This window comes from Polypterus senegalus, chromosome 8 (genome assembly GCF_016835505.1).
Source record: "Polypterus senegalus isolate Bchr_013 chromosome 8, ASM1683550v1, whole genome shotgun sequence".
Taxonomy (NCBI): Eukaryota; Metazoa; Chordata; class Cladistia; order Polypteriformes; family Polypteridae; genus Polypterus; species Polypterus senegalus.
Window position 1 is genome coordinate 67429111 of NC_053161.1, and position 22116 is coordinate 67451226.

The 22116-nt window shown below is 35.6% G+C and overlaps 1 protein-coding gene across 2 annotated transcripts in view; it reads right to left on the bottom strand.

Moving 5' to 3' along the window:
• Positions 1–542: 542 nt before the first annotated feature.
• kcnd2 (potassium voltage-gated channel, Shal-related subfamily, member 2) overlaps positions 543–22116 on the bottom strand; it is a 598262-nt gene continuing 576688 nt past the window's right edge. The window contains exons 4-7 of one of the 2 annotated variants that reach the window (XM_039761211.1): positions 19222–19320; positions 18047–18142; positions 7735–7976; positions 543–1664 (exon numbers count right to left, since the gene is read on the bottom strand). In XM_039761211.1, coding sequence (XP_039617145.1) covers positions 1490–1664; positions 7735–7976; positions 18047–18142; positions 19222–19320 — 612 coding nt within the window. In that variant the 3' untranslated portion in view covers positions 543–1489. The remainder of the gene's footprint in view (positions 1665–7734; positions 7977–18046; positions 18143–19221; positions 19321–22116) is intronic. The other variant, XM_039761212.1, reaches the window with a different exon arrangement.

Consider the following 22116-nt stretch of genomic DNA (forward strand, 5'->3'; position numbering starts at 1 on the left):
TTAATGAAGTTTTATTCATCAATAAACAATTATTAAAAATGGATTTAGGGGCACAACATGATTTTTGCACAACACCAGAAAACACTTTTACTTTTTCATACCAAGATTTGTAACTATGAAACTAGATGCCTAGGCAGTGAATCTGAACCTTTAAGTTTTGATTTCATCTAATTTTGAAAACACTATGTAGATAACAATCGTCAAGCTACTATGCTCTCAGCTAAATAGTCAATGTCTCATCTGTGGTTTTTATCTCAGTAAATCCAACGAAAGGTTCCACTGCAGTAGAATAAACAGAAAATAATTAGAAAGCAAGTTATGTTAATTAGTAAAGCTTACACAGAAATTAATCTTTCACTTATAATACAAAAAGCGCATGACGGGGACAGAACTTTACAACCAGTGGTATTAACTTTAAATGATTCAGTTGAACTGCAGTCAAGGGAAAAAACAAAAATAATCCCATAGGCTCTTTTTTTAATGATCACATATCATAACATAAATCACTGCTTGTCCTGAAAAACAATAGAAAGAGAATATGATTTTTTTTTTACTGTCTGGAACAGAACACGTTTACAGTACATGCAAAAGTTACTTTTTGTGGTTTCGCCTCACCCTAGCTGTTTGACTCAATACTTCAGCTTCAACAAACAGCAGACATTAAAACATACAATTGTTTCACTCCATTTTCTTTGATACCAACTAAATTGGTTATCTTTTGAAAAGGCGTGTTGGCAAACATTTGAAGACAATCCAATACAAAAATGGAAAACTGGTGCCATTTCATTGAGATGTTTCCCCATTTAGAACTGAAGGGGTCAATATGTAGTTTAAAAAGTATCTGGTAGCTTTCAGCTTGGTTTTCTGAGAACTACTGAATGTAAGAATTACATATATACAACATGAAAAAAGTGCACCTAAGCCAGTAACAATTAACCTTAACAGAATTTGGTAATGGCACAAAATAGCTTATCATCAAACCTGGATGGATCATGTCTTTCTAGAAGGAGTTACTCTCTCAGGTTCCACACAAAGCACGCACAAGGGTGATCATTGCTGTAAAGTCCAAGAGTGTGCTAAATGGTTCACTTTATCTGATGATTACCATTGTAGATATTTTAAAACCTTACACTTGTTTTCCTAATTTATGTTGGCTTTACTAATGCTCTTGTTACTTAAGACTTGATTCTTGTAAGTTCAGTTAACATAAATGCAGAAAGCTTCATTGTTCACATTTTTTCAGATATGGAGAACTTGTTTTAACTACAGAGATGTTACCTCTTAGACATAAATGAAACAAATTAAAATTTAACAGACAAATATTTACTTTCTAAATAAATTAACTCTCTGCCTGGACAAGCATTTTCTAAATAAAAAGTCTTAGCATCTTCCTCACTTCTTCAACCAACCTTTCCACTGTCACATTAAAACTGGACAGAACCAGAGCATTGGTAAGCTTAGAGTCCTTGCAGTGCACCAATGACCAAGTTTATAAAGCGGACACTTTTACAATGTTGCTCTGGGAGTAGTCTGGAGACTGTGATGTGTCCTCTTCAGGTGTGGTCACGGGAGGAGTTGGAATGCTAATTATTGCTGCCGTGACATACGGCTGGTCACAGTTTAACTGGGCTGTGTCTTCAATCTTCGCGTTCAAACTGGATCGACTAGAAGAAAAAAAGAGAACCACTTGTAACTGTATGAAACGCTGGCGATCTGTACAGGTTATTTTCTCTACATGTTCATGGTTAGCAAGAGGCTAAAGGAAAAAGTCCCCTCCCCTTTCTCCCTAAAAATAGAGATCATACTATATGATGTATGCTTATTATCAGAAGCCAAACAGCAGCCATCTTGATATTGAAAATCATTACTAGGTATTTTTCTTAACCTCTTTCACATTTCTGGGGCATTATATGTCAAGAAAGTGTTATTAGTTCACTGTCTACTCCTCTTGATTTACCTCTAGGTATCCCTGTCAACAACACGCGCAATTCAGATTTGTGCATTGCCTGTATTTCACTCCCCATAAATATTTCGCTATGGGCCTTTCTAATGGTAACATTTGTTTTTGTTGTTCTTGTAAACCCACAGATTTGTTTTTACAGATGCACTGGAAATGTCCTAAACTTTGTAGAACTGTGTTTCAGTTTCTTTGTTCTGTCCTCTTCTATAATATCCCATTTATGCCTCAAGTTTTCCTTCTCTTGGATCTTTCCAGAAGAGACCTGGAATGAAAACAAGTTGACTAAGTGTAAAAAGGAGGTAATGATTGAGCTGAGACTTAAACCTAGATGTCTGGAACTGTGAGGACATTGATCATGATGTATTTTGAAAAATATACTAGTCTTAGAAGGCATCACCACTTTAGGCAGTTGTGGCTATAATGTGACAGCTTGATGTTACAGGGTGCAATTCCTGAGGTTGCACTGTTTGACATTATTTCAGGGATGCATATATTCCCTAAAACTGTTTTTCGTTACTGCTTAGTGTAGAAATTTCTAGTTTAGAAATTTTGTTTTTGACCTTTTATTTATGCATTGCCTCCAACATATGATGTTTTATCGTTTTAGTATCAAGCACCTACTTTGTGTTCTTGCTAAATTTCATGTCCTGGTTCAATCTTCCTTCCAGGTGCCTGCCAAATTTCACACTGTGGCAGTATACCAAAGAGGAAAATTGTATCATGAAAATAAATAAAAATGAAAATAGTAGTAAAAATTAATAAAAAAGTGTAAAATAGACAAATAATTACAATTAGAGCACAATCCACCAAGTCTACATTTGGAATATTATGTGCACTTCCAGTCTGCTGTACATAGATGAACAATGAAGTGCATCCCTAAAAGACTAAAGTGTATGTTCTACTGTGACAGACTAAGGCAATTAAACTTCTTTATACTTAAGAAAAAAAGGCTGCATGGGGACCTAATCCAGGTTTTCAATACTCTCCAAGGCTTTGATAATGGTGATCTTAAAGAATCCTTCATTGAAGTAATGACTCATGTACTTTAGCGCCCAGATAGAAATCACAATAATAACATTTATTTCTATTACACATTTTCATACACAGGATGCAGCTCAAAGTGGTTTACTAGATGTTAAAGAAATTCAGATGCAAAGCGAAACTATATAATAGTGCACACTTAATGCACACTTAATATAGGACATACAATTAATAGAAAAGTATAGTCATTATATATAGTAGAATTGGTCTTTATGTTTGTAATAATGTGACCAATGATAAAGTCAGATGGCCAAGAAGACAGGAAAGAAAAACTCCCTAGACTGAATTGAATGGGTACCTCAATGGCACAAAAATTAAGATTATTTACGCCACTGGCATGATCCTCAAATGAAAAAGCTTTTCCATAACTTCCCAGTTGCTTGAAGGTATTTTATGCAGCTGGAAGTTACGGCATGCCGGCATCTCTTTTGATCTTCTCAAAAGGTCAGTGGCAGCAGCCGAGGTAGGCAATGACTTCAACCTATCATCAACATAAAAGTCACTTTCACCAAACCGCATTCCATCTGTGCTGTAATCCTGTTCTTCATCTTTAGCAGCATGTTGAAGGCAATAGATAGCTAGAGCTGGGGAGGGAATGTTGCCAAAGTTATTCACTTTCATTCTATAGTCAATGACTTGTTTATTGGGATTGTTGTCTTCATACCAAAAGAACTGCAAGATGTTTTTGTCTTCACGTGTAATGACAAAACAATGAACATTTGTTGTATATCTGCCATGAAAGGAACAGTGTCCTTTCAGAAGTGGACAAGCACTTCATGGGGGCTGTTGTTTAGATAGGGGGCTATCAACAAGACATCATTCAAAGAAACTCCACCACATCAAGCACTTGGATCAAAGACCATTCTGATTTGGTTAGATTTCTTTAGATGGTATACTCCAAAAAAGAACAAGTACCAGCACTCTCCATCCTTCCTTAGTAGAAGTGCAACCACATATGCTTTTGTCCATTCTGCAATGTTTTCTCCATAAACGGGTTGAAGCAATTTTTTATCTCAGGTTTTGAGTCAAAGGATCAATGTAATGCCCTTAATTGGCCCAAAACGTGAGCCTTGTTATTGAGAAGGCATTGTCTTTGCAGCTTAAATGGCAAAAGAACCACCCAGCTGTTCTGTTCATCTCTGTGAATATTCTTATCTCCACGCAAAATTGCCGTCTTGTCATCATCCTTTGTCCTTCTAAATGCAGTGCATTCTAGATTATCTCCCATTTTCTCAAAGTGAAGTCTCTCTGCCTGCAATGCAGTATGAAGGCTTGTTGGGAAAATAAATCATGCTGGAGTACAGGAAGCAATTCACTACACAAATTTTTGCCAGAATCTAGAACAAAAAAGCAAATGGGTGTTTCTTGCAATGCTTCAGACATTCACCAGAAATATACATGCTTTACTGAAAACAATGCCTAGCAGCAGATGGGCTTAGAAGCACATGTCTTGTGTTAAAGTGTGATATTAGTGCATAATACTCATAAAAGACCAATTTGATCTGTCTTTATTGCCAATTTATAAAGGTGAACCTCACCATTATATTTAGTACTTGGTTTTCTGCTCATATACTGCAATCCCTCATGAGTATTTTACTCATGGAATAGCAACAATTGAAAAGGAAAATGTACTGCAATCACATAACAGCAGTGCTAGAGTAAACTTTATTATAAATGTTACCAGCAATGGCTTCCAGATGTAGGGTAGTGTCTCTTTTAGTTTGATATACATTTTAAATGCATTGATATGCATTTTATATCCGAGAAAACATTAGTGGTGTGTCAACTAGGGTATCATTGACAAGAGTCATTACTTTCTGGATGCAATAGCAACCCTGAAAAGCGGATGTGCTCTCTTGGAGTTAGAAGAAGGATAGCAGAAGTTGTGTTATTGTTTTAGGCAGTGGATTCAATGAAAATGTGGGCTAAATTCTCTAACTCTGTGTGAGTTTAACAAACATATTTTTGCAGTACTAGAGTAACAGCATGTGAGGTGCTATTGATTGCCTGCTTTGACAGACTAAAGTTCAGGCACTGGTATTCATGGAAGAGTGACAGACTGATGTATAACCTAAAATTAATATGTATCCAGGGCTGTACTGGTTAAAATAACTTCTGGCTGCACAGGATAATGGTGAATGTACTTTACTGGTGATTTCTATACTGTATTCAATTTAATTTATGGTTTAGCTTCTTGGATATTGTCTCATATTCTACAGTTAATCACTGTCTGCATGAAAAAATGTTTTCAAATAGAAGTATTTTAAAATGTTCTTTATGTATTATGGCTTTATTAATAAATAATCTATGTACTTTTAACGTTCATTGAAAAAATACATCAAAGAGAAAGCACCCTGTGTATCCATTTCAATCCTAACTAGATGCATACTAAACTTGGTGAGAATGTTGATGCAAATGCAACATTCATTTCATTGTTGTTTTTATTCAGGATCTGGAACTATACATCAATCCACCCAATGTGAGACAATTAGGGCAAAAATGAGATACCATAGGATTGAGTAAAAAAAACTCCTTACAGCACAATATGATGGTTAGCATAAACAAACCAAATCAAAGTCTGAGTGAAAATTCAGAATAAAGTGAAAAATTATCATTGTTGAAGGAAAAATACATTTCCTTCATATTTATGTTAAAAGTATAAATTGTTGACTTCCCTCTATACTGTCATGGAATTTATAAATTTAGAAGCATAGTAATTAATTTTATTAAGGATCCTTAGTGTTTATCCATTATGTTCCTCACAGTTGACTTGCTCAGAAATGGACAGTGACTTTATTGCTTTCTGAAGGGTTACAAAGTGAATACTGACTCCAGCACCTTAGAGGGGCATGTGTAAAACAAGCCTTATACTCATAATTATTACAAAAAGCAGGTAAAGCTTTAACTAAAAAGAAACAAACAAACAAAGGAAAGAAGAACTGCGTGGTAATTGGGATTACACTGAAATCTGACCCTGGTAATCCTAACCCCGTAATCACAGAGAGCGGTCACTTTTGATGGGCCATACATACACACTTATACATGCTGTGTGCAACACTAAAATTGTTGATACATTAGGCAAATGAAGGCATGCAAATTAAGGAAATATCATGCCACAAAGCAGTTCATTAATCTAGCACTGCCCAGCAATGCACTAGTTAGGTAAAACAGTATTAGGTAATATCAAGTGCAGAAAGGTTTTCCTCTACAATTTCTGTCAATTTGTGCTATACACTGTCACATTATTCAGCATAACTAAGACCAAGTCAAGCACTAACACCACTATGGGGCTCTTATTATCTTCTATGAAAATCTCTACCGTATTTCTTATCAAAGAACTCACTTCATTTCCCATTTTGCTGCAGTTCAAGTATCTAATCCTACCCAGCCTGTGAGGAGCTTGCCAACAACTGATTTTTCACCCTAAAAGCGCAAAACTGTCTGCCAGGTACTACAATATTTTTTCGCCAAACCAGTAATGTGCACTGAGTGATTTATAACACCATCACATGTTCTTAAATGCATTATTAGAAACACTAGAAGTTAATTAAAAGGTCTCAGACCATACCAGGATGGCCTATATTTCCCCCATTGATTACAATATGAATGAAAAAAAACCCTAATATAACTTTCTGATAATTCAAGATCTTTACAAACATTTTGCAAATACATATAATTAATACTAGTTCGTTCAACTGTATTTAATATTTATCGTGTTTACACAATACAGGAAGAATATAATCTAGAAATAGGACACTAAGGAAGAAGGTTTATTTTAATCCCACCCCTCTGTTAGTAGATTTTTACACCTTTGTCATATGCACACTAATCCACCTGGTCCACCTTTCATGACCATGATAGCCTACTAGCTTTAGTAGTGTATATCTACAGCCATGGCCAAAAGTTTTGAGAATGACACAAATATTAATTTTCACAAAGTTTGCTGCTTCATGTTTTTAGATCTTTTTGTCAGATGTTTCTATGGATTACAAACCATCCTCCGAGGGCAACTTCTCCCAAACATCCAAGAACAGTTTGGTGATAAACAAGGCCTTTTCCAGCATGATGAAGCACTGTGCCATAAGGCAAAAGTTATAACTAAGTTGGTCTAGGAACAAAACATCGAAATTTTGGGCCTATGCCCAAGAAACTCCCCAGACCTTAATCCCATTGAGAACTTGTGGCCAATCTTCAAGAAGTGGGTGGACAAACAAAAACCCACAAATTCTGACAAACTCCAAGCATTGATTATGCAAGAATGGGCTGCCATCAGTCAAGATTTGGCCCAGAAGATGATTGACAGCATGCCAGGGCGAATTGCAGAGGTCTTGAAAAAGAATGGCCAACACTGCAAATATTGACTCTGCGCATAAACTTAATGTAATTGTGAATAAAAGCCTTTGAAACTTATGAAATGCTTGCAATTTATACTTCAGTATACCATATCACCGGGCTTTGTGAGGGAATAAAAAAACTTTGGCATATATTTAAAATTTCCTACATTGTCCCCAATGCTGATAACAATATATCTCACATCAGATAACCTTTTGATTCCTCTGTGCAATCATGCTATTAACTGCTTGTTATACTAACCTCAGTTTCTAAAATAGTAGCAAATATTCTCTAAATGGTTTATGCTTGATGGTACTGTACTCTAATAGCAAAACCTGTTTCAAGACTTTAAAAAAAGTATTTAAGAAGTTTTTAACAATTAAGTAGTAGAACAAGATTACCTATTAGACAAAGGTGGCCTCTCCCGGATCTGTATAGTGCTAAGCTCTTGCACACTTCCAGGACGGCTGCCAGACATGTTTGAGTTTGGAAGGCGGAAGGTCTTTTTGTTCCTTCGAGAGCAGCAAGTTGCTGTGAGACCATGCTGAGAAGAAATTGATGAACTCCTGGATCCTGACTGGTTCACAGTAGAGACCTCCATGCAGCTCATCTCATATGTCTGTTCATCCACAAATTCATGATTCTGATGTGATAAAACAGAAAGAAGCAAGTAATCAGTCAGTAAAAAGTAAAATACATTCATTTATCACTGCACTGTCCCACAGAACATGGAAATCGGAAAATTTGAAATTGAAATTAAAGACGATGTCATGAAATGACAGTGAATAGTGTCACACAGTAAATCAGTGGTTGGGAATGATCTAACAATCTTTGAGTTTATAGTTCAATTACTTGACCAGAAGATTCCATAGCCTAACCCATGCAATTTCAGCAAGCTAAGAAGTCTCCAGACCATGGTGGGATTTTGTTATACATGAATAAAAATTAAGTACTATCACAATATATGAATTTTCTAGCAATTTTCAAATGAAGATTTAATTTATATAAGAGGCAGTCTCAGCTCACATGGAGGCCATCATGTAGTTTGACATTCCCAGCAACTCAGCCAGACCAATCAGTAAGGAAGCCAATAACCGATGAGTACACACCAGGAATTACAATACAAACAATACAGCAGTGAAATAAAAAGGAAAGTGGGTGTTTTGGACCACATAACCAGAAGACAGACTTGACTGTCTGATGCCTCATGCTTTTTGTATCATAACAGAATTCAAAAAGGTAAATAAAAGGGCAGAAACTGCGGCTGAATTTGCCATACATGGAAAGCCTTTCTACAAGCAACAATTTTGTTATACACCAGAATATTGGCTGTCAGAAAGTGGCAAGCTTGTCATATTTTGGAAATGTGATACTATGCTGAAATGTCATCTTGGAGCGGCCTTCTCAAGGTGATACAATCAACAATGTCAATCATCAAGTTTGACATCCCCTCTGACTAGAAGTCGTGTAAAGGCCTACCAGATTTTCCCAAATACTAGGAAGTCCAGTCATCTCAGCCTTTAATGAAACTCAAACCCAATTATTGTAAGTTTCAATTCTATATAGTAATTTTTGAAAACACAAAAAAACTTTCCTTGAAAAATAAATTAGAAATATTTTACAAGTTGTACTTAAAATTGTATAATCAGCTGACCAATTGTTTAAAAAACGTTTTGACTGCACACAATGCCAAAAGATTTTTTTCCTTCTATGTGCCTCTAGAGTAAATCTAGTTGTTATTTAAGCTGTTTGTTTTCAGAGACTGTGTAGAAAAATGACCCATTAAGAAGGCCTTTTAGTTGTATACACTCTGGAATAGATGAATTGAAGAGAAGTAAAGCTTTTAGGTAAAGATTGGACCAAATAACAGTTATTTGCTTCTTGGATGAGTGGCTATCAAAGTGAAAGGCTTTTAACAATGCAGAAGGCCACAAAATACATTTCTGAAAAAGAGATTATTCCAGAAGAAGTGTTTAAATGCACTAACTTGATACAGTGACAACAGAAAAGCCTTACATAAGGCAAAATCAAAGCTCTTATTCTAGTGGGGGTTTGTGGTCCACTGGGAGACAAGAAAAAAAAATCAATGAAATTTACAAAAACAATGAAATACAAAATATTAAACAAGATACCAATACTGAAACATTTATAAATATTCAGTAGCACACTGGGAAGGCAATACCAGTGTGCTTTGTAAATCAAATAGCACTGTAACTGAAACAATTAGCCGCAAAGAATTCAAAACATCAGTGGGAGAAATTTTATAGGTAAATGTGGAATCCTGCATCGAGCCACATTGCAGTACTTGACAAGGCAATATGATTTTGCATTTAGAATAAAAATTTGTCAAAACTAAATGAAAGGTCCTGTATAAGCCACACAAGCACAAAAGAACCTTGCCTAAGGAAATCGCTGCTTGGAAGTTTGGCCTTGATCTGTTCCCATAACAAACTTGCTGATTTGATCAGTACGTATGCTGAAATGTAAAATGACAGCACTGCCTTACAGAAAAATGAATAAAGTAAAACCAAAACTAATTTACAGCAGTTTGTTTTAGCTGTCATTTACAGTATGTCTCATACAGTAGTTGACAAGTTAGCCTGCCCAATTGATTGAGAACAAGTTCTTGTTTTTGCATTTTAGTTTCCTATATACAAATCAGAATCTAATATGTTATCCATGTCAGACATTTTAATATAACCCTAATCCTATCCCTGCATAACACAACCCTTAAGTACAGAATACTGTATAAAATACAAAGACAAAAATGTGATGACTTCTGGTTTTTAAAGGATTTAATATAAACATGTCAGGAATACATGTACATGACATGATCATTTTCAGAGTATGTTTCTCATTGTGTGTAAAGATACAGTAATAATAATAAGACAAAGGAGAAGAGCACATCATAGTGTTGATCAATTCCTGGTGCTAGCACCAAAAGAATATACTCAAGGACACAATTAGATAGCTAGATACTTGCACTGGTCAATACATTGGTATTATTACTATGATCACCAGCCTAAAAAGGCTGTCAAGATGGAATACACCACTATTATGTACAACATAGTTGTAAATATCCATTGTACAATTGGAGCCAACAAACTGGACATCATTCTCCATGACTAGAGCAAGAGGCCCATTGTCTACACATTTATGTAGCCATTCCAGATGACGTGAATGTCTCAGACAAAGGTAAAAAATCTCAGCAAATACAAAGACCTGTGGAACTTAAAGGCTAATGTGATTTTGATTGTAATTGGAGCACTTGGAACTACTTGACTAGGTCTCCAAAAATATCTTGATGAACTGCCTGGTAAAGCGAGTGCCACTCAGTTGAAGAAGATCGCCCTCCTTGAAACTGCCCACATACTTCATAAAGTCCTGACCATCAGACAAGACCTACGTAACGCAGCGCTGGGTTCGCTGTAAAAAGCAACCAGCACAAACTGAGGAAAAAAAAGATAATAATAATAATCATAATAATAATAATCTATTTTATTTATTTAGCACCTTTCTCATGCTCAGAACACTTCACAAAAATCTAGACCGAACAAAAAAAATACCAATTAAACAACACTGGATACGAAATAATAACAGTAGAAAACACCAAATAATAGATAAACACATATGAATTTGTTCCCAAGTTAACTCAAAAACAAATCTCTCAATCTGAATGAAATTGGCCACAGTAAGTCAGACTGACAAATGCTTTAAGCATTTGAACTGTAGATCACTGATGAGTTTCTTATGAGGACTGATTTCAGGGGTGAATGAGGGGAAAAAATGGGTGTTGCACAGTCACTGACCTATTTCTAGTTTCTGCCCTTAGTGTGGCAAAGTACACCTAGAAGATTACCTGTAACTCAAACAGAGCTCCACCTCCCCTGGGGCCTCATGTATAAATGGTGTGTACGGACAAAAATGTTGCGTACACCCGTTTCCGTTTTGCAAACTGGCGGCAACCAACGTCAAAGCAGTGCTACTGTTTGTGTGTGATCTCCCTTTTTTCAGATTTGCATCAGTGATGCGGGATTTATCAATTACACCGATATTAATTTCATATCATATACAAATTTAATTCACTTGATTGTAATCATTCTGTAACAATATAATGGTAAACAGAATGAACAATCTATTCCAAATACCATAGCTGCTTTACCGTTGTTACTCTCAGAGCACTAATCAGATTATTTTAACCAATTGTATGTGTGTGTGGTATCACAGGTGCAAAGCAGCTGATCGGAAAGCTCTACGGCGGGTTGTGTCGAGAGCACAGAAGAATTATTGGAATACAGCTTGCAGCCCTTGAGGACATTTATAGCAAATGCAGCCTAAGGAAAGCCACCAACATCTGCATTGATTCCATTCAGCCATGCCACAGTCTATTTGAACCTCCCCAATCTGACAAATGTTTCACAGCCTTTCTTGCATGGACCTTGGGGCTCAGAAACAGTTTCCTCAAAAGCTATAAACGCACTCAATCAGTCCATCAAGTGCTCCCGGTTGAACTGCTTGTACTTATAATTACAATTACCTCACTGTAAACTTGCACTACAAATGTAACATTGCACAACCTGTGCCACATTATGAGCCATCTGCACTGTATATACATGTTTATTGTACTTATAGTTTCATATTGTATTATTGTTATTGTTTTTTATAATTTTAAAGAAAAATAAGTTTGAGGATTTGCATATTGAATCTCATTGTACCATACAATGACAATAAAGGAATTCAGTTCAACTCAATAGAAGAGAGCGCATATTTACAGATGATAATGACTGGCTTCTAAGTCAATTTAGGCAAGAACAGTCCCGCTGCGCTACCGTACCCCCACATGTTTAATACATGTTTTAATACAAAGTACATTGTATCATGAAAATGATATCAAGTATACATCTTACTATTCTAAAACATTCAAAGAGCTGTAATATCATGAATGTAATGTATTCTCTGTGGCAATCACTGCCTGCATGCTCTTGTCTTATAAAGAGAAAGCTTGTTTAAGAAGCACGTAGTAATTCACACACAAAGAACACATGGAATACAAAGCATTTAACATACTTCTTTAGCTATGATGGGATTTGAGAAACTGTAATAAATTAAATATCGATTTTAAGCCAACTTGACATTGACATCTGACTACTTGTTTTTTATTTTGGGCACTGTGTGACTTTGTGAACTTGAACTTTTAACAACACTCCATTAGTTCCCTTTTGTTGCTGATACTATTGCCTAAGCCAGCAAAAATTATGTTTTCGGACCTCCACTTCACAATCAAGTTTTTATTTTCCCCCGTGCTGTTGTATTTTGTCTTTTCACAAAATGCTGAACGTACAGTAAGGGGCTACAGTATTTATATTGATTTGCATATTCAAAATGGTTTAATTCAGGGAGAAGTCGAGGTGGGGTGGCAGGCGCGTGGACATGCTTTACATTTCACTCTGATCAGTATTTATGGAGTGGAAATGCTTTGAAGTTGGCTTATGCATGGTTTTGTGCATCTGAAAATTTAGTGTGTACACACATTTTCACTTTTGTCCATACGCCATGTTTTAGTGTGAATTCTACACACGGCGTTATACATGAGGCCCCTGGTGATACCCTTTAAAACTGTCCTGAAAGAGAAAGCAGACATCACTTCAATGACCAGCATTTTGGAAGACTAATTTGCATTATTGACTGTTAGCGTTTCTCAGATTTCTAACAGCAACCTTTGCCAAAACCAGCTAAGCATGTTCAGTTTTGACAGCTTTAATGTATTTATTCATTAACATCATCTTTGGACATGATTTGACAAATTTTGCAGTGATCTGTGTGTCTTTTGAGAGCTGGTTCCATACTTACTGTATGACTGGTTTTCAGTCTGTAGACATGCTGCAACAACTCATACTAAATAATCTCATTGTGAAATACTAGAAGACAATTTATTTTCATCAAAATAGCTCCAATAGGTTTTACACTTCAAGGAAAATGATTATGTGAATAGAATATGGATACTACAGGTAGTGCAGGTGCCTATTCTTATGATGGACTCTTCTCCAAATTTATTTTGTATCTTTTCGGTATATAACTGAGATAATGTTTATGTGTTATCTGCAATTTTTGACACTTGCTTTTTGATAAAAAGCCTCCTTTAAAACATGAAACTTTATTTGCATTATTACATGACACCATTTTGTTTTGCACCTGGATGCTTCCATTTAAGGTATTAGTGTTGTTGTTTCTGTGAGAACTCTCGCACAAGACTCATTTTTGGGTAAGTCAAAATCATGATACTTTGTATACATGTGATTCTCTGAATTGCTTACATTGCTGAACTGAGCTTTCTCTTCAAGACTTTAGATTTTTGAATAGTGTTTTTGGGGTTGACAAAAGATTGGCTTGACTTCCTGGTTAAGAATCTTGGTGCACATTTTTGACTGTGTCTATCTTCTGATCTTTTTCATTTAGAATTTTCCATTTGCTCCACAGACCTTGGTTTGTTTCCCAGTCCAGTCTCTGTCTATGCATAGCTTGGACATCCTCCTGCTTCTCCAAATAACCTGGTTTTCCGCCGACATTCCAAACACAGACATATTAAGTTATTCAATGGTGCTAAATTGTGTCAGTTTAAGTGAAATGCGATGTTTTGTGTGTGTGTTGGTGGAACCTATGATGGACTGGTATCACATATGAGGTTGTTTCTTGCCTTGCAGCCAGTTCAGATGGCATAGGGTTTCCATTGGCATAACTGTAGAATGGAAAAGAATGGGTTCAAAAAATGGAAGGATGGATTAGCTGCAATGTTTGTGCTACACATAACACCGATTTCTCCACTAGTGAAAAACTGAAAAATGTATGGTGTATTTGTTCTTACTCTTCTATTTTATTTTATTTTTCCCATTTTATCCTCTTCCTGACCATTTTACATCTATCTATTCATCCATCCCTTCTTGTTTTTCTCTACTAGCTTTTATTTTCCTCAGGATCACGAAGAACAAGACACTAGTACCATTCACAGAGCAGCTCTAAATTGGACACTAGAATGTATTGCAGCCTTGTCCATTCTCGTATTATTATATGTTTAATCTTTTAGGGCTTGTTTTCAGGCAGGTTATATACATAATCAAATTGATTACAACCTGCCTGAAAAAGGGGCCTGAGTTGCCTCAAATATTTTAATTGGTTCAGTTAGCCAATAAAACATGTTATTTTGCTTGCATCCATAATGTCTAGCACAGTACAACACCCTACTACTACAGGGCTTGTTTTTGAATTTTGCAGTATTCCTACCACCATTTAGTTTCTCTTATATCCTATTAAGTTTTTAAACAACTTCCTTTTCCACTGAAATGAACTTACTTGATAACACTTTGTAATGCTACACTGATATTCCAGAATCAGCTCCCAAAGCTCTGTCTGTGATTGTTTCAGACAAACAGAAAATGTAACACATTATTCCATTCATCTTTATTCTTTTTCATGTCATTTTATCATAAATAATGCATAGCAAACTATGCTTCTTCTTTATTGTAACCATCTCTTGCATGATTTAAAAGAACACTGCTTTTTTCCCTCTGTAAATCTCCTGTTTGATTTATTTTATGATAAAAACCCTTTTTTTTTTAAAAGATCCACAAAATTCTTTTTAGTAAAACATTTGTTTATTTTTATACTAAGATGGCGTGTTGTAGTTGCAGGTCTTCTTGTTCTAGCCTTATATATAATACACCTGAATTAAGGACAGAATCCCAGTGTTTTTCTCTCATTCAAGCAACCCCTAGTTGATCATCATCAGGGAGGCTGGGACAATACCTGCCTAGTCTGCTCTGCACCAGGCCTCACAAATGATGTTCTTTGCTTCAAATTACTATTCTTCTTAAACTCTTGTTCGCAGAGTCCATTAGGAAAGGTACTCGCCAATTTTCTGAATGTACTTGTTCATTTTTACCCAGTCAAAGTCTAAATTGTATAACATCATTCTCAAAATCATTTAATACAACTCAGAATCGTTGTATAGCTGTCACAAGCAAGAAATTTTCAGCAAGGCTGAAATCTTCACACTGAAATTCTGGCTGAGGACCTTAAGCTTTCGGTTTAGTAAGCAGCAGCTCATTCAGTTGGGCTACTCACTCTTCCTGCAAGTGAGAAAGAGGGCTTCTAATTTTCGTATTGCACAGTGCCAGACCTGAGTGATGAAGGACAAGACCTTAAACATAACTGGCAAAAAATTGCTCAAAGCTCCACACTTCTCAAACTCTTTTCCTCACACACAGACTATACCTTCAAAACTGGACCCTGCAAGTTAGTAAGCCGCAGCATATCCAGTTGCGCTCAATGGGATTCCCTTACACTCGTGGCCCAATTTCTTGTGTGAGGAGAGGTTTCCGTATGGTCAATAACTGGAAACGTGATTTGAAAACAAGACAACTTATTCATGAATCCACAGATCTTAATCAGTGCAGTACTATGCCACATACTGTGGTCTACAAAATGTTAACATAAATTCCAATGCAGGAAAATTTTCTTTCTTGAAAAGCATTACATACAGTATATGTAGCATCTATACTTTCACTCACTTATAAAGTAATAATAAAGCTTTCCATGTTTTGTGACGTAGGTACCTTGAATTCAACAGAGACTAAAACATAACTTTTTTATGTTAGAGTGCTTTTAATGGCAGCTCTTACTAAAGTGGCAAATTCATAAAAGCTGATGACACATAAATATTTTCAAGTAACTTCAGGATTCAAATGTGAATAGTAATCTGATAAAAGTATTATGAATAATCTCTAAATGTAATAAATTTAATAATACAATTCTACTAAACAATGAGTGGATAACAATTGATTGTTTAAAGTGATCAAAGGTATTAATCAGTCTCACTGACTGACATTTTAAAGTGATCAAAGATAGTCTAAAATATAAATGTATTAATTTGTTTTCTGAATGTTCATCTTCCATTACAGGCACAAAGGAGGCAAGAGTCCATTTAAGCAGAATTAGGTATGAGGCAGACACCAGTCTTAATTGTAGGCCACACTCATGTGACTTTACCCAACTATAGACACTTAAATGTTAATAATTTACCTAATATGCAGTCTTTGGGATTTCGGAGAGAACTGTAGTACCCAGACTAATACCAAGCTGACAGAACAAGCAAGATCCACAGAGACTATGACTGGTGGCACTTTAACATACAGCAGTGCTGTCACAACATCATAATATCAGAAAATGAACAAATATGTATATATTCAAATACCTTAAAAAGGAGTGGGTCTTTTTAAAGATATTAAAGAAGTGATCGCTTACTTCTTAGTGTATATTTCATTAACTACTGCAGTTCATACAGTTAACTTACCATATTTTTAAAATGTATGAGCATTCATTTATCACCTCAGTCAAAAATGTTGTGTAGGGGTCAGTTTTCAACACTTAATGATGAAAGTTGGAAAACCTATACTATGTGTAAGCAGTAAGCATTTACAGTATATGAAAATGACCAAGTGTATAAATGACATTTTTAGAAACATTCCACAGAACATGAATTAAGGTGATAATTGCTATTGACTATTGTCCACTGCTAAAAATGTATTTGTATAAATGTATAATAGTTAAATTTAGCTAATACTGTGTAATTTATTTTTATGGTGTGTGGGATGATTTTCTTCACCCCACTGCCCAAAGTTAGATGGGTGTTTTAGAAACATGGACAAGTAGGTTATTTCAGTGGTCACTTCACCATAGTCTTAGTTGAATAATGTTTAGTAAAACATGAGGTTTGGAATCTGTTCTGTCCCGCCCCAAAGCCTGTAGGATTTTAGAGGGCAGTACTCCCAACAGTCCTATGGTGCTGTATATCTAATGTCCATTCAAATGATTTACAGCATATGATGTAATGTAAATCACAAAATATTCTTGTCTTTTAAATCTAGGTTTTATAGTGACAATCTGTTGCATCAGTGTTTGTGAAATATCATAGATGGCTTTTTTGATACCGTTAGACACTGAACATCCATCCATCCATTATCCAACCCGCTATATCCTAACTACAGAGTCACGGGGGTCTGCTGGAGCCAATCCCAGCCAACACACGGCACAAGGCAGGAAACAAACCCTGGGCAGGGCGCACACACACACACCAAGCACACACTAGGGACAATTTAGAATCGCCAATGCACCTAACCTGCATGTCTTTGGACTGTGGGAGGAAACCGGAGTACCCGGAGGAAACCCATGCAGACACGGGGAGAAAATGCAAACTCCACGCAGGGAGGACCCAGGAAGTGAACCCAAGTCTCCTAACTGTGAGGTAGCATCGCTACCACTGCGCCACCCCAAATAATGCAAAGAGTATGCAACACATGTTTCGCCCTTATTTGGGCTCATCAGGTGTACACACTCCACTGCTCCCCTTGCTGGGATCGAACCTCGGATGTCAGCATCAGAGACAAAGTCCCTTTACGCTGCGCCACGGCATGTAGTGACACTTAATCCAAAATTCTTTTGTCAGTAGATGGAAAGTAATGCCATTGACCTAAGAAATTTGTTTTTGATGGTATTTGTGATAACAGCTACATTCTGCTTCATCTTAATTTTTTAAAATTTGTGTATAATGCCATCATTTTGCCACCCACTGCCCTAGCTATTCACAATTTTACAAAAAAGATATATCAAAGGATAACTTGTATCCCAGGCAAAGTAAAATAAAGAAAGAAATCTGCTTACCGTTGTTTTCTCCAGGCAGTGCAGTAAGTGATGATGCTGTCTTTCAAAGGAAGAGCTTGTTTTGCTAACCAAAGCCTGTCCTGCTTCCTTTGATGCCTTTGAATATATGAGGAAACAATAAGAAACAATAAATAATTGGCATAATATAATATTTCTGCATGTTATGAAACGGGAAGACTCCATCTTTAAGGCTTGATTGATCAGTGAAATGTATGATCGTGTATGATGATAACAGATTCTAAATGGTCGATGCACTATAATAATAGAAAAGATTTTTTAAAGCTATAAAACTCTCTTGATTTACAAATGACTATATGCAGTTTTAGGAATCCATATGTCCATTCCTTAACTATCCAAAGTAGGAATCCAAACATTTTTTTGTTTTTTAAGCTTTCAGGACTAATTTATATTTTAAAATTTACTGATGTAGCATGACTGAACAGATTACTACGTAAGTGTGCCAAGCAAGTCATTGGTCAGACAGAGAGTCTTATACATATTTGCAAGCAAGATAATGAATGATATATAAAATGCCTATTTCCAATTATTTTCCTCAGCAATGAAAACCTTTAATAATGCGCTAGTGTTGGCTATAAACATTATTATGAGTTCCTTTCATATTCATCAACAAAGAATTTTTTGCAGACATGCAGTAGAAAAAAGTAATGATCTTTAAATTGTATAGTACAAGAACCACAGGAATATGTTTGAGATTTTTTCAACACATAAGAAAAAAGAAAGAAATAATGGAAAGAAACAGGAAACTGTCTTTAGAGAAATAGAAATGATGTAAGACAACTGGAAGAGATGAAGGTTCCTTCTTGATCAGGGTTTTCCACTCCTTGCTCCACTGTTTGTCAGCATGCATTGTTTGGAGTGGGAAATAGCAAATTAACTACTCTTTTCACCCTACTGAAAGCAGGGCTTCTTTTTTTATGAGGAGTACATCCACAAGACATGCAAGATCTGAAATCCAAGAATGTTTTGCTGGGTGTTTACTGGTTCTCGGAAATGGAAACCAAAAGCGTTACAGGAAGGGAGAGTAAAGCAGTAAGGCCGCATGCGTTGCTGTACATAACACTATTGACTGAAATGTCCGAGAATCCTTCAAAAGTCACATGCAGCAGCTTACTGTGTCCACAAGCAGAGATTCCTCTATCAAGTGTGACCATTACCTGCTCAAGTGAATCGCTCAGCAAGCCATTGCGTTTGCTTTGAATATAAGCATTAGCACTTCCACTCTTCGCCACTCGAATTCTAGCAAGTCTGGCTTTCTGTTTGGAAAACACATGCCATTTAGCTTTCTATTCTCTTAACTACTGAAGTCTTCTTCATTTTTACCCAGAACAAATATTTTCAAAGTTAAACAATTAAATCACAGCGATTTCCTTTGATTTGATGACGAGGCTCACCTCAATAGTTTTAATCCTTTCAAAATAATTTCAAATTAGATTAATTAGCCCTGATAGACACAACAGAATTTAAAATAATAACAAAAATGTATATTGTATAGACAGAGGCACAGAAAATGTCAAAAGTAGATTTCATGCCATGTTTCCAAAGCTTTTAAATATAACAGCAATTTTTTTTGACTGAGGTCTAGTGAAATAACCTTGTCAGCATTGTTCCACTTTAATCTGACTGTGTCATTTTCTGTCCATATTATTGTAGACATTCATTGCTCCAGTATTTCCAGCTATGATAACCAGTCCGAGAAAAGAATGAATAATTCCACGTCTTCTCATCTTAGTGGCTGTGTTTGCAGTAAAAAGAAATGTCACTCCTCATTTTAGAAATATGTGGAAGGTTGTTGTTCTTGATAAAGTTAAATGCCATTATTATTGTCAGAAGTATTCTACTGTAGATTGAGTTGTTTATATTAAATTATGTGCATATTTTACCACATACAACTTTCTTTATAGTTTATCCCCCACTTTTATAGTCTGTTTTTCTGTGTGTGTGTGTGTGTGTGTTATTGGGGTCATTCCCAGTTTGATGGACTTAAGATGTTGCTTATGGTCAGTCCAACAATTTTTTACTTAGGCAAAAGATCATTTGTTATTATGCTCAGATGTGTTACAAGTAACATCATTAGCGAGTAATTTGCATCTTTATTTATTTACTTTAAATTACTTAGTCAAGAACTATTATATATTTAAGCCATAAATTTAAATATACAGCATTAAATTCACTATACTCTATACAAATACCAATAATGACCCTATCAACCCCTTTTTTTAAGTCATGATACAATGTATTTTGGCTAGCTGGAGTACAACTCATATTATTAATACTTGCCGACAGCTATCTATTTGCACCCAGTGCCATTCAACATCTCTAGGAATGAGTTGTTACTGCTGTTAGCACTTTAAATTTACTTGCTGAAAAAGAGAAGAAAAAGTCTACTAAGTATATTTTATCCAGACCCACCAAATCTACAAAGCTGGAAAACAGCAGTGGAAACATGGCTTTGTACTCTGTGGTGACAAGGAATGTAAATCAGATCCTTGACCCTGAGTCACTGTAATTCTCACCTGCTTGACACTTGCCAAAGCAAAAAATCATTATTAAATCATTTGGATAAAATAAGGCAGATAATAATATGTTAAAGGCATTACCCTTCACAAAGCAGCTTGAACGTAATGTATCACAAAGTGGATTTATCCTAGCAGTCAAAGTATCTTAATGTATTACACAAATGAAATATTTCAGGCATCTGGCTTCTTCATTAAATAAATGATAGCAAAAGCAAACTTAAGACATGAAACTATTTTTAATCTAATTACTTGAATTATTCTTATAAGGTTAAATTAAATTAATTTGTCATACAAAACAGGTAAGAGCATACAAGTAGTTTTCAACATGTCATAAATAAAATTTATTGAACATTACATGCAACATAATTTAAATTGCCATAAAACTTACTGAAGAATCAAATTCCCACTACAGAGAAAAACACAGCTCATTGCTTAATTTTTTGGATTACTTTAGTTAAGCCCCTAAGCGGACATGTTGACTGTACAAGAGCTGACACTGCCAATTTACACTATTAATGTTAGTAAAACCAAACGAAAAAATGCACAGAAAAGCCTTAAACCATTTAAACATTGTTTTTATAAAGATGGTGCCTACACTGGAACATGACAGCTATGAAGTATAGGTTGACATTTTCTAGAAAGCTTCTACCTCACTGCTGTCATTTTAATACTCTACTTAAATGGGAACTATAGCCTGTTCGGCCTGGTAATGCGATTTTTATAAGAAGGCATGAGGGAAAAATAATGTGACTTTGTAATTGGATGATAATTTATAATGCAACCTTTGGTTATCTGTATTGGGGGTTACCTGTAACAGTGATGAAAATTAGCCAGGGTTATTGTCATGGGTAAGGGAATTGCTAGTAGCACAATCTTATTGTCCTGGGAGTGAGAATGAATTAGGGTCAATTATTCTGGAGGTGTGAATTATCATATGTTAAGTGCTTCAGGTGTGGTGATTAATCCACAAATTAGAATGTCACAGAAAGTTAGCTTGATTTTACTGGAAGGGATTTATGGCTTACTGGTGACATATTTCATTGGGAGGGAGGATTATTCAGAACTAACTCTTTTGTATTTGTGAGTTAGCATAGTTTAGCTGTTTTATGAAGAGAAAAAACTTCTGGTCTAACTAAAACAGCAATGAAAACGATCCTAGGTTTATTGTCTATAAAGTGAGGATTGGAATACTCTTATGTTCCAGGAGTAAAGACTAATCAAGGGTAACTTTAATGATGGTGTAATTTAAAGGAGAACTTCTTTCAATGGAGAAAAACATATTCTATGCTAAAAATTTTTGTGATAAAAGTAGTAAGTTAACTGTCAAAGCAGGAAATAAATAATGGTGGTAAATACCTGACTGGATATACAGTATAATAAAATGTAGTAATGAAGTAAATGTGACAAAATTGCTTTGTTAATAAGTCTGCTCTTACTGTCATAACAGTTAAAGTTTTTTAAATTTTAGCTTTCCCTGGACTAACAAGTAAAAATTACCCTGAAAATTTGCTTTCTAGCGCCAGATCAAGGTTT